Source organism: Bubalus bubalis, chromosome 23, assembly GCF_019923935.1.
Source record: "Bubalus bubalis isolate 160015118507 breed Murrah chromosome 23, NDDB_SH_1, whole genome shotgun sequence".
NCBI lineage: Eukaryota > Metazoa > Chordata > Mammalia > Artiodactyla > Bovidae > Bubalus > Bubalus bubalis.
The window spans coordinates 11,622,009-11,634,025 of NC_059179.1; the positions used below are offsets into that span (position 1 = coordinate 11,622,009).

The 12,017-nt window shown below is 41.4% G+C and overlaps 1 protein-coding gene across 5 annotated transcripts in view; it reads right to left on the reverse strand.

Moving 5' to 3' along the window:
• Nucleotides 1-12,017, reverse strand: part of PANK1 (pantothenate kinase 1) — a 104,629-nt gene that overhangs the window by 9,483 nt on the left and 83,129 nt on the right. For 4 of the 5 annotated variants that reach the window (XM_025274116.3, XM_025274115.3, XM_025274111.3 and 1 more), the window contains 3 exons: nt 5,842-6,095; nt 680-856; nt 47-170 (listed from right to left, as the gene is read on the reverse strand). In XM_025274116.3, coding sequence (XP_025129901.1) covers nt 47-170; nt 680-856; nt 5,842-6,095 — 555 coding nt within the window. The remainder of the gene's footprint in view (nt 1-46; nt 171-679; nt 857-5,841; nt 6,096-12,017) is intronic. The other variant, XM_025274112.3, reaches the window with a different exon arrangement.

Here is a 12,017-nt window from a genome sequence, read left to right on the forward strand (position 1 = left end):
GATGTTTACGAATGACAGATGGCTGTGCCCGGGGTGAAGGCCTTACCTCATTCAGCGCACACATCCGAGCGATGGAGCCAATGTTGTTGGTGATGGTGACGAGGGTGGCTCGGGCGAGGTCTTCCTTGCTGATGGAATCTCGCTTTTCCTTACTCATCATGTTGCCAAAGCTATGTTGGAAATATTAGCGAGTGTTCAAAATCATCCTCAGGCAGGCCCCATACTTCCACCAAAGTACAGCGGAGAGTTTTATGAATAACTCTGATCAAGCTCAAATGACCTGATTTAGCTACCATGGTTTACAAGCTGACAGGATTACCATATGGATGACTGGCCGCCCTTTTCTTAATAGGGACAAAGTAGCATGGCTATTAATGGGGGGAAAAAAATTTTTTTTTTTAATGCCTCTAGATATCTGGACAAGAATGGAACAGGGGAAACTGTTGCAGTTTTCCAGAACCTTCTTTCAAAGCTGCCTTATTTTAAGCACAGGTATCCAAAGCTAAACGTCTCAGTGCTTCACCAAGGGCAGGAGATCAAGTCTGAGCTCCAATACCATAGATCCTTGCACCAGGCTGGTGGGTTGACATTAAAAAAAAACAAAAAACTAAATGAACAGCCAGGGTGGAGAGACTGCCTTGTGTTTAATCGCTACTGCTCCTAGCTACTTAGTCTCTACCTTGATGCTACCGCAGATCCTTGAAGGCCAAATCGTTCATAGTCTCCTCCGTAAATGTCCTTCACCAGCTTATCAACATTGGTGCTGTCGCCTTTGGCTGCCATTTCCAGAGCTTCTTCAAAGGTCTCACAACCAGTCAGCAAGCAACAAAGGCCTAGGAATGTTCCACCTCCAAGACTGAAGGAACAATAAGGTTTATTTTTTAAGTTTTACTGGAAGACTTTGCCCATCCAAGTCCCCAACTACATCAAGACCACTAATACGGGTGAATCAAAACAGAAAAAAAAATAAGGGGGCACTTGAATTAAAGTGCTGGGTGAAAAAGAGCTTTAGGGTAGATCGGATTGGAAAAAAAAAAAAAAAAAAAAAAGAGGGCAGAGACTAAAAGAAACGTCAAGGAAAACTTGCCCTGAATTTTAAGAACAAAACCCAGAGAAAGACTCTCACTGATTTCCGTTGTGAGACCTTCAACCAGCCGCTGACCTAAGTGCTTCATGCAATCGTCCCGCCTAGAAAATGGGGCCAAATCATGAGCTAGCTCCCTTAATTTGGGTGGTGTGTAAGCGACAAATAACCAGAGAAATGACTGCTATTAAAAAAAAAAAAAATACAAACATATGTAGCTAAATACAAATACTTAGAAACTGTGTATACGTGAAGCATAGTTCATATCTAGAGAGAGACTCTGATGACAAAACTGAACTGGGACTCTGCCAGGAATAGCCAGTCCCAAAGCTGTATCTTTCCTCTGACCTTGCTTCTCCAGCAGAAATAATGTCACTGAAGATTCTCAGAAATTTCAAAAAGGAAACAATTGATGGATCTCATATTTGATTTTTTTTCTAGTAAACTTTGGAAAAGATTATTAGTATTTTACTTACCATCCGATAGTCAAAAAATAGCAACAGAGATCTTAAAATGGTTTCAGTGCTTGAACCATGTTTTAAAAGCTTTCAGTTTTTTTTTTTGTGTGTGTGTGTGTGGTGGGGGGCGGGATGCTGCAGGGAATTCCTCTACAATAGTCTTTTGAGACAAAATTCGAAACCAGTTATGATAGTTGAGAGGGAACTCAATTGTATATTAATGTCAAAGTTATTTGAGGGGAAGAAAAGCAGATTCAGAATAAAACTGTCAGCAGTGAGCGCCTGGCAGAGAAGAGCACTGATATGGCCATGAATGGGCCTTACTTTCTGTTTGCCACTCAGAAGAGTAAATGCATATCAATTTGTTCTGAAATTCCAAGAACTGCCAGCCCTGGGGATTCCATATGTGTTTGGATACTGGCTTTTAAGAGGAAATTCAAATTGAAATCAAGGTTATTTTCAAAACTTAAATCTAAAAAAAAAAAAAGAAAATTTAGGGTAAACTCTATTTATTGTCAAAAAGTTGTTACCAAAAAGGTACCAGATTATAGACACACAGTTCTTTAGGATTTACATCTAAGGTGTAACTGTAATATTTCTTAAATAGTGATTCTTACAAAAATGCATACTTGATTGAAATGATGTGTCTTCGTAGCAAACTAGGTAGTTAGGCACCAGTCATAGCTATCCAAACTGTAGGTGCAGGCCCATGAGGACAAAGAGAGCTCCACGGGCATTACTGCCTTGACCACTCAGTCACAGCAGAAATTTTGGATCTCCTCTAAGAAAGTTTGTGTTTATTTACATTTAATGTGGTGCATCATGAGATGTTGTTAGTTTTTAGTCTGCCCCACATAGCTAGCATGGTTTAATGGGAACACTTTTTGGCTTGTGTGATGTGAATTTGTCTTGTTTTCTCTCTGTGTGTGTGTGTGTATAAAAAGCTTGGCTCCCGTTTCTAGTTTCTACCTTCCATCCACACTAATATCCTGTCTTTGAAATCAGGTATTTGTATTCCTCAAGGTGTTCAGCGACTGACTCCAAACATACAAGCACTTAAAGGCACTGGCTGACTTAGAAAGAAGGCAACTCATCATCTCATGTGTTGGTATGCGTGAAAAGGGACGAGGGCTTTGTATGACTGGAAAATGACAGGTGACTGACAAAGAATCGGTGCTGAATGGGGACAGCAAGCATGCACTGGCACAGCTGGGATACTGCAGGTTGGACGAAAGAACGTACAGTTGCAGAAGAGCACTTTATTAACATCCTCAACCTGCCCCCCGTTATCCAGTCTAGTGCTTCTCTTGCTCATCATCAGATGCATGTTTGTTTCAGCAGACACAAGGCAAAACCCTCAGCAAATCAGAGACCAAAACATCATTCTTTTTTTTAAAAAACCCAACAAACTTGTAGTGAGGAATTTCAGGAAGAAAGTAAAAGAATCCAATTACATGAATGCTCATGCCCTTAAAACAGATTCGAAAAGAATGAAATAAGCTGCACTGCTCATTTCATTGAAGCTTGAAAAGTCTTTACATTCCTCTTTTCATAGATTACACATTCTAACAATATAAGCTGTTAAGTTCTGCTTTTTTTTTCCATTGACTGCTATAATATAATTGGAGTTGTGTCAACAGAAATGAAATGTTGCTATGAATCTAGGATGCAGTAAAATTACATAGAACACTGAAACAAATCATTTAAAATCATATGTCTAAAAGAAAACTGATATCCTGTAATAATGTGGCTTCCTAAAAATAAAAATGCTTAATAGGAAAATAGGGTGTATGAGAATAACAAAAAACCTATAGTTACAGCCATCCTACTAGGAGTAGCAAAACTTAAAGATCAAGCCATTTGCTTCAATCAGCGATTTCCAAAGTGTGTTCCACACACTGATGTTCACGGCTGACCAAAATATAGGCACACCTCATTTTCCTGTGCTTTACTTTATGGCACTTTACAGATACTGAATTTTTACAAATTGAAGGTTTGCGGCAATCCTGGATCCCCAAGCCTTTCAGTGCCATTTTTCCAATGGCACTTGTTCACTTTGTCAATGTCTCTGTGTCACATTTTGGGTAATTCTCACAATATTTCAAGTTTTAACATTATGATTTTATGTGTTACAGTGATCTGTGATCTTTGGAGTTAAAGGATTATGACTTGCTGAAGGCTCAGATTATGGCTAGCATTTTTTAGGAATAAAAATTTTTTAATCAAGGTATATATATGTATTTTTAAACATAATGTCATTGCGCAATTAACAGACTACAATATAGTGTAAACACAACTTTTAAATGCACTGGGAAACCAAAAGATTTATGTGATCTGCTTTATTGTGATACTGGCTTTATTGCAGCAGTCCGGAACTGATCCTGCAATTTCTCTGAGGTATGCCTATAGTTTATAGATAAATGGTTTTCTAACTTGGATCAAAAACAAAACAAAAAAACTTTGGCAGAATAAATGGTTGGACAAGGAAGACCTGGGGTCCAGAGACTTGATATTTCGTTCCCTTCCCCAACCTGTGGCAGCCCTAGAAAGGGCTCTCTCATAACCTTCACTCTCCTGCAATACCTTTCCAAAACTACTGGTTAAAAAGAGCTTGTCAGAAAGCTTGGACATCCAAACAGTATTCGCTGATTGCAAAGCACTGGTCATTAACCAGCATTTACCAGTCATTGGAATTTATAGGCATTACTGCACATATATCAGATACCAAACATCACAGTTTGGCTCATTATTCAAAGACAACCAGATCCTTGGAACCTCCAAGGTTGAGAGCATGTACCTGTGATATAAATCATGACTTTGTTTAGTGTTTATCAATAAAACTATAAATATCTCTAATTGTGGACAATGGTTAGCTTATTGTTACCTTGGGACTAGCTCTACCAATTCTATGGCTCCTTTTGGGAGGAAGTCTGTAGTTGAAGATTATACCTTTCTCAGAAGATCACTCTCTTCAGGTAAACCCAGCCTAGCCAAAATATTTACTTGTCTCTGATACTTCTGACAGTCCTAATGAGGCTGTGGGGCCGATTCTTCAGCTTAGTGCTGTATTCTTAGTAAGAAAGTGTGTTGCCTGGAGGCAATTTACACACACACACAAGCAGGGTCAGTCAGGATGTGTGTACCAGGGTTTCCTTATACCACTAACTGTTAACATTTGGGACTTGACACTTTTTTGCTGTAGGGAGCTAATGTAGGATATTTAGCAACACCCTTGGTCACTGAATCTCCAGTTGTGACAACCAAAAAACAAGGTCTCCAAACATTGTCAAACGTCCCTCCCCTGAGGGGCTCAATCTTCCCTTCCCCAGTGGTGAACCACTGATTTATGCAGACCCATCAAAAGTCATGTTAATACAGGAGAAAAGCAGTGCTCCCCTCCTCATGCGTGAGTAGAATTACAGAATGTCGGTACTGGAGAGGTGGGTACAAATTAAGAAACAACTCACTTCATGGCACAAACAAGGATACTGAGGCCCAGGGGAGTTACATGGTATCTTTGTCTATCAAAAACAACACTTTCAATATCATGTCTCAAAGCACGTGTCACACAGCGCCAGTTCCTTAAATCATTCCTCCAAAAATGGGTTCTTGTGGTCCAATAAGTTAAAGAAACTTCATTCTAATCCTCTTACAAGTAAAGAAAACCCTTGTAATTTTGTTTACACTACGATCTCTCAAAGACTTCTGACCCTGTATCTACGTTCCGTGTTGAATCCCTACTAACAGGAAGCTGAGCCCACATGCCCGTAGGGTGTGTGTACACAAAGAAACACTCACTCCACCCCACTGCCGTCACAGGGCTGTTTGTCTATCCACTGCACTTCCAAATTCCCTGTGAGGTGTGCTGACTATTCCAGTTTGCAGCAGGAGCATTTATCTGAGGGTAAAAAGCACTGTAAACAGAGTCTGGCTCACTGATTGGAATGACATTATTTCAAGCAATTCTTCCTGTGCTAGGCACCAAGGCAGTTCCAAAGGAAGGGTTTCTCTGCAGCCCTCTGACAATCACAAGCATCCTTCCACCTGGCTTTTGGGTTGTGCGATCCTTTTCCCACACCTGACCAGTTTCCCACCAGAGCAAGAGCTGTGTTTTATTAACCTTTCTATCAATCACCCTGTGTAACACATTCAATAAATCCTTTTTGGTTGGTTGAGGAGGTAAGATCTTTCTTTTAAAAATGTATTCAATATAAGTAACCTTTTCAGAAACTGGTCTTTAAGGAAGAGGCCGGGGTTTAATAAGCACAGAAAGGTTCTCCTAGTGGAAACCGCGTTTACCTGGTCCCTGTAACTCTTTTATAGTTGTCCTTGGAGTACACAGCTAGGATGCTGACACCTGAGCCCATGTTCACCAGCAACATAGGGTACGGGTTATCCAGGCAGTACGGCTTTTTCTGACACAATTCGGGATTGGTGGGATTTTCAAAGTAGTAACATTCCGGCTTGCCGTTGAACCCAATGGAGTCGACGTAAAGCAGGCCCTGAATCAGACAGTCCAGTTCATCCAGTTTGTGGAGTTGCAGGTCAGCAATCTGAAAGAGAACAAGCCCGTGGGAGGGAGACTGCCACCACCTCAGGGGATGTCCCGGGGGCTTTTCTTTGGTCTAAACGTGTCATGAACGTGAAAGGCATGGAACCATTCTTCTAGCACCGCTCTGGGAAATCTTGTTGAGACTCAGTCATTCCAGTGGAAAACCAGCCCCTAGCATGTGGGGTGGGTTAAATGCTTGCCCCTGAAAGATATGCCCATATCTTAGTTTTCAGAACCTGTGACTGTAACCTTATTTGGAAACAAGGTCTTTCCATATGTAATTAATTAAGGATACTGAGATGAAGAGAGCATCCTGGGTTATCTGGATAGCCCTAAGTCCATGGACAATTTCCTGACAAGACACAGGGAAGACTGGATGGACGCAGGGGAGAAGGCCGCATGAAGACAGAAGGCAGAGACTGGAGGGCTGCACGACAGGCCAGGAATGCCAGCAGCTACCAGATGCCAGAAGAGGCAAAACATGGGTTCTGCCCAAGAGTCTCTGAAGGAAGTATGGTTCTAGCAACACCCTGATTTCATCTTTCTGGCCTCCAGAACTGTGACTGAATACATTTCTGTGGCTTTAAGCCGCTAGAAGGGTGGTAATTTGTTATAGCAGCCACAGGAAACTAACCCAGCCTACCATGGGGTGAAGAGAGTGAGAATGTTCTGGAAGCAGAAAGACTTCTATACTTCCTTGAAAAGATACACAGTCTTGAGGGAGGCACGTGAGCCTGGGGGCTGGGGACAATCTCCTTTGAGCCCAAATAGCCCAGCTCTCCTTTTCCCAGGCGCCAGTCTTTGGAGTTAGAGGGGCCTGACTTTGAATGCTAGCTCTAACACTTAGCTAATTGAGGGATGTGGGGCTAGTTCCTTAACTTCTCAAGCCTCAGTTTCCTCCTCTGTAAAATGGGGATGATACCCACAGCATAGTGTTGTGAAGACTACATGATGATAATATATAAAATGCTGGGACTTCTCTGGTGGTCCAGTGGCTAACACTCTGCCCTCTCTGTGCAGGGGAGCCCAGGTTTGATCCCTGGTCAGGGAACTACATCCCAAATGCTGCAACTAAGAGTTCAAATGCCATAAATAAAGATCCCATGTGCTGCAACTAAGGCCCAGGGTAGCCAAACAAATACATATCTTAAAAAATAAAATAAAACAGAATGCTTACACATGGCTTGGCAAGTACAAAGGACTCGAAAAATAGTGACTCTTTTACTAATAGCTTAGGTAGTCCCAGAGTGTCCTTTCATGCTCCTGAGAAACAAAAACTCCTTTTCTCTTAGGTACTAGGGAGAAAAAGAAAAGGGGAATGAGTTAACTGAGGGCTAGCCTTAGCAGGCAATGGGTACTTTGCATCCTCAAAAGTTTATTCATGGTCCTCAAGAGTGATATTACTGCTGGTCCCCCCAAAAAGAAAACAATCTAATATTCACCAACATGAAACTGAGTCAACAATGGTAGATAATTTATAGGGTCTAATTTAAATTTTAAAAAATCTCTTTAAGAAAATAATAACTAGTATTTATTGTTTACTATATGCCCAACCCTTATACTAGATCATTTAGTTCTCACAAAAATCCTGCAAAGAGGTATCATTATCCTAATGCTGTTTGAGGCTCATAGACCTGAAGTAACTTCCCCTAAGTGACAACTGGCAAATGCCTTGCTGTTCTTCTCCTGTCTTCATTCATAATGAGTCCTAGGATCTGGAAACCACCTACGTGAGTACTATACGTAGATATATTGCGCCCAAAGCATCATCTTCATTATGAAAGTTAATAGCTAGAAGGAAATTTTGGACTTTTTGTCATCTCACTGTCCCAGTCAACAAAATCTACTGAAGCTTTATCTGCAGAGCAGAGTTAGAATAGGTTACTAGCAAGAGGGTAGACATTTTCTTGATATACAGGAAAAAGCATTCTAAATGACACGTGATGATAAAGCAAATCTATCAAATGATCCTGAACATTTCATTTTCCACCAAGTGAAATTCTGGGTGAGATGCATATCATGTGTTCGGGGGTAATACTAGAGGTGTAAGACCATCTGGAGAGCTAATCGCTATAGTGATACACAGCCGGGTAAACCCTGTCTTCTCTTCCTCCTAGATTCCTCAGCTCTATCCGTATCTTCCATTGCACTCACAGCAAGGGTCACATTCTGGCTTGCTTTTTGGTTCACTGGGTGCCCCTGGGCACCACGCTCAAAGGCCTGTCCATTATAATGGCTTAATAAACATTTCTTAAACAGAGCAGGGAAAGTCGTCCCCTCTTAAATCACCCCACACTGAAAAGTAGCAATTTCATCAGCCAGTCTTGGGGCCATAGGTTAATCTGCTTAAAAATTAATCAGAGGTCCATCAACAATATTGAAACCCATGCCCAGAACTAACATCACAAACGTGAACACAGTGTGTCCAGGAGATGTCCTGAAACTGCTCAGGAGAAAGAAAAACCTGTCAAGGCATATAAAGCATGCAACTTGGCTCTCAAAGGAAAGATCTCAACTTTTCCCTCAAAATCACTTTCAAATAATGTGCTAGCTGCAAACAGACATCTCTTCTATAGCATTTTACTGAGGGATGGGTATTTGTTTTTATTTTTTAATTGGAGTATAATTGCTTTACAATGTTGTGTTGGTTTCTGCTGTACAACAACGTGAATCAACTATATGTATACGTATATTCCCTTCCTCTTCACCCTCCTTCCTCCACCCATCCCACCCCTCTAGGTGAGCACAGAGCACTGAGCTGAGCTCCCTGGGCTGCGAAGCTGCCTCCCACTAGCTGGCTATTCTACATGTGGGTGTATTTATGTCAGTTCTACTCTCCCAATTGGTACCCCCCCCCACTTCCTCTCCACAAGTCCATTCTCTACATCTTCTTCTCTATTCCTGCCCTGCAAATAGGTTCATCAGTACGATGGATATTTCTGAAGCCTGAGGTCATGCACCCCACACTGAGAAACAGAAATATTAGTCACTTTCATTGAGACCTATGGAGACCTCCCTTGAAGGTCTTTCTCATCCGGGAAATAGGACAGGCTCCCAAGTGTAAGCCACGAGTCAAATCATTACTTGGACAGCATGTTCAGATCCCAGCTACAGAGAAACGCTCTTTCTTGGGACTTAGTTTTCTTTATACTGGGGGCAAAGAAAAACATGCTGCAGGAGCTAGTAAAGGAGTAAAGTCCCTTGACTAAACGTTCAAGTAGCAGAAGGATGGGGATTGCGGCACACAAGGCAATCCACATGTGTTTAAAATTCACTGCAGCCCATGTGATAATGGGGGCTCAATGTTGCCAAATGATCAGATTTCTCAAGAGTCAGAAATCTAGATTTTTACGTGAAACTTCCAATTTTTAAATGCTGGCAGCTAGTTTAAATTAAATATCTATATAGAAGGGCACCATAACAGCTGTGGGCTACATCTGACTTCCCACTAATAGGCAGTAAATTCCTATGAATTTTATATGTATTCTTAATGGTGATCTCTATAGCGGGTCTTAGATGATGGTAGATCTGAAATATCGGATGCAGCAAATATGCAGATGAAGCTTCAGTTAATGTGAACATAACCTTGTCACCAAGGTGTGTTGGTAAATGTTTAACAATTAGCTCTCTAGGAGCGAAAGCCCTGGTTTATAGCATTTAGCAATTTCAGTTGTATCATCACTCCCACCATGGCAGCTTCAAGCTGCCAGCGCAGTGTCACTAAGCACAAAGTTGGGAAGACACAATGGGTTCCCATGAGCCAATAGGAGCTGACTCCAGCACACCACTGCGTGTAACTCTCCTTAGCACTTTCAGAAGATATGATTTGCAGGACTTCCCTGGCAGTCCAATGGTTAAACCCTTCGCTTCCACTGCAGTGGGCACCAGGCTCAGTCCCTGATGGGGAACTGTGATCCCACATGCCGCACAGTGCAGCCAAAAAGAAAAGAAAGTATGAGTTCTGCCAGTTCTTAAATCATTAAGTTTAAACTATTCCCCAAACTTAAAAACAAGAAATCAAAATTAGCCCTAAAACTCAAACTCTGTAAATAATGGGGATAGGGGAAGAAATAAAGTAAAAAAAAAACAAACCCAAAAAAATTTTTTCAAATTATTACTATGATAAACTAATTCTGTTTTGCCCATTCCCAAAGTCACCCAAGCAAGCATGGGTGCAGTGGGGATTCTCAAATTTTAGGCACCATCAGAACACCTGGAGGCTTTGTTAAATCAGACTGCTGGGCCCCCACTCCCAGAGTTTCTGATTGCCTGTCTAACAATATCCCAAGTGATCCAGATGCTGCTGGTCCTGCGACCACACAGACTTTGGAGCTGAAGAGCTGGTATGAATGCATGATCACAGAGTGACAACAGGCTTTCAATAAAATCACATACTCTCCCTAGTACCAGCTGCTCTAGTTAACTTTCAGGGCTCTTTTCAAGAACCTGATGAGATGGCTGTGTGACAATGCCTTGGAAACATGAGCTACACATGAGTTATACAACTTATACAAGAGCTGAAATAATTCAATCTTCTTAAGCTGAAATACATTTGGAAACCCATTTCCAAACTGAAGGCTCTAATTTCTCAAAGGAATTCGGTGATTCCCTGTATGCTGAAATTAGAAAAAAAATATGGATTATAAACACAAGACATGTTGAGGATACAATTGGAAGAGGTTCTCCTTATGTGCTTCCCTGTCAAAAATAACTAACTAGCAAAAATTATTATATATAAGATAGGCTAAACAAGAAGGCCCTACTGTATAACACAGGGAATCTTGTCAGTATCCTAAACATAATGGAAAAGAATATGAAAAAGAAGGTGTATATGTGTATCTATACAGAGAATCTTTCTGCTGTACAGCAGAAATTAACACACAATTGTAAATCAACTAGTGAAAGTCGCTCAGTCATGTCTGACTCTCTGCGATCCCATGGACTGTAGCCTGCCAGGCTTCTCTGTCCATGGAATTCTCCAGGCCAGAATACTGGAGTGGGTAGCCTTTCCCTTTTCCAGGGGATCTTCCCAACCCAGGGATCGAACCAGGGTCTCCTGTATTGCAGGTGGATTCAATTAGATTGAACTAGGAAATCAACTAGACTTCAATACAATAAACTTTCAAAGTAACTAAATAAATAGCTGAATGAATAAATAAATAAATGCATTCATACATACATATGTATGTTCATAAATCTGAAAAAAACCATCCCAGGAGGTTTCATGCCTGCTCTCTATGGGAGTATGCTATGGACCTACCCCATTATATCACTCTCCTGCCCTTGAGAAATGAGTCACTAAATTGTTTGTATGATACACATTTGTATGATACCCCACACTTTCCAAGATGCTTTTGCTGACACTGGCTCTATAAGTCATACTGGAAATGGCAGAAAAGGTTATCTTACTAAGGTCAAGAACAATCTGCATATAAAATGATTGACTCTGAACTATAGATTGCACTAGGGGCTCTTTGCTCCTTACACAGGAGAGCTGAGAGAGACCAGAAAGAGCGTTGAATTTCAAATATGTTTTGTGAGTGAGAAAAATAACAAAACCTGAGTATGCAAACAGAAGGCAGCCCATATATTGATACTTTCTTTTATAGATGGCTGGACTGTTAGGCAAGTACTCCAGACTTGCTGCCTGCACCAATCTGTTTATTAGGCTCCAGCAGCCTGAAGGAACAGTTCAGTTCAGTTCAGTTGCTCAGTCGTGTCTGACTCTTTGCGACCCCATGAATCGCAGCACGCCAGGCCTCCCTGTCTATCACCAACTCCCGGTGTCCACACAAACCCATGTCCATCAAGTTGATGATGCCATCCAACCACTTCATCCTCTGTTGTCCCCTTCTCCTCCTGCCCTCAATCTTTCCCAGCATCAGGGTCTTTTCAAATGAGTCAGCTCTTCACATCAGGTGGC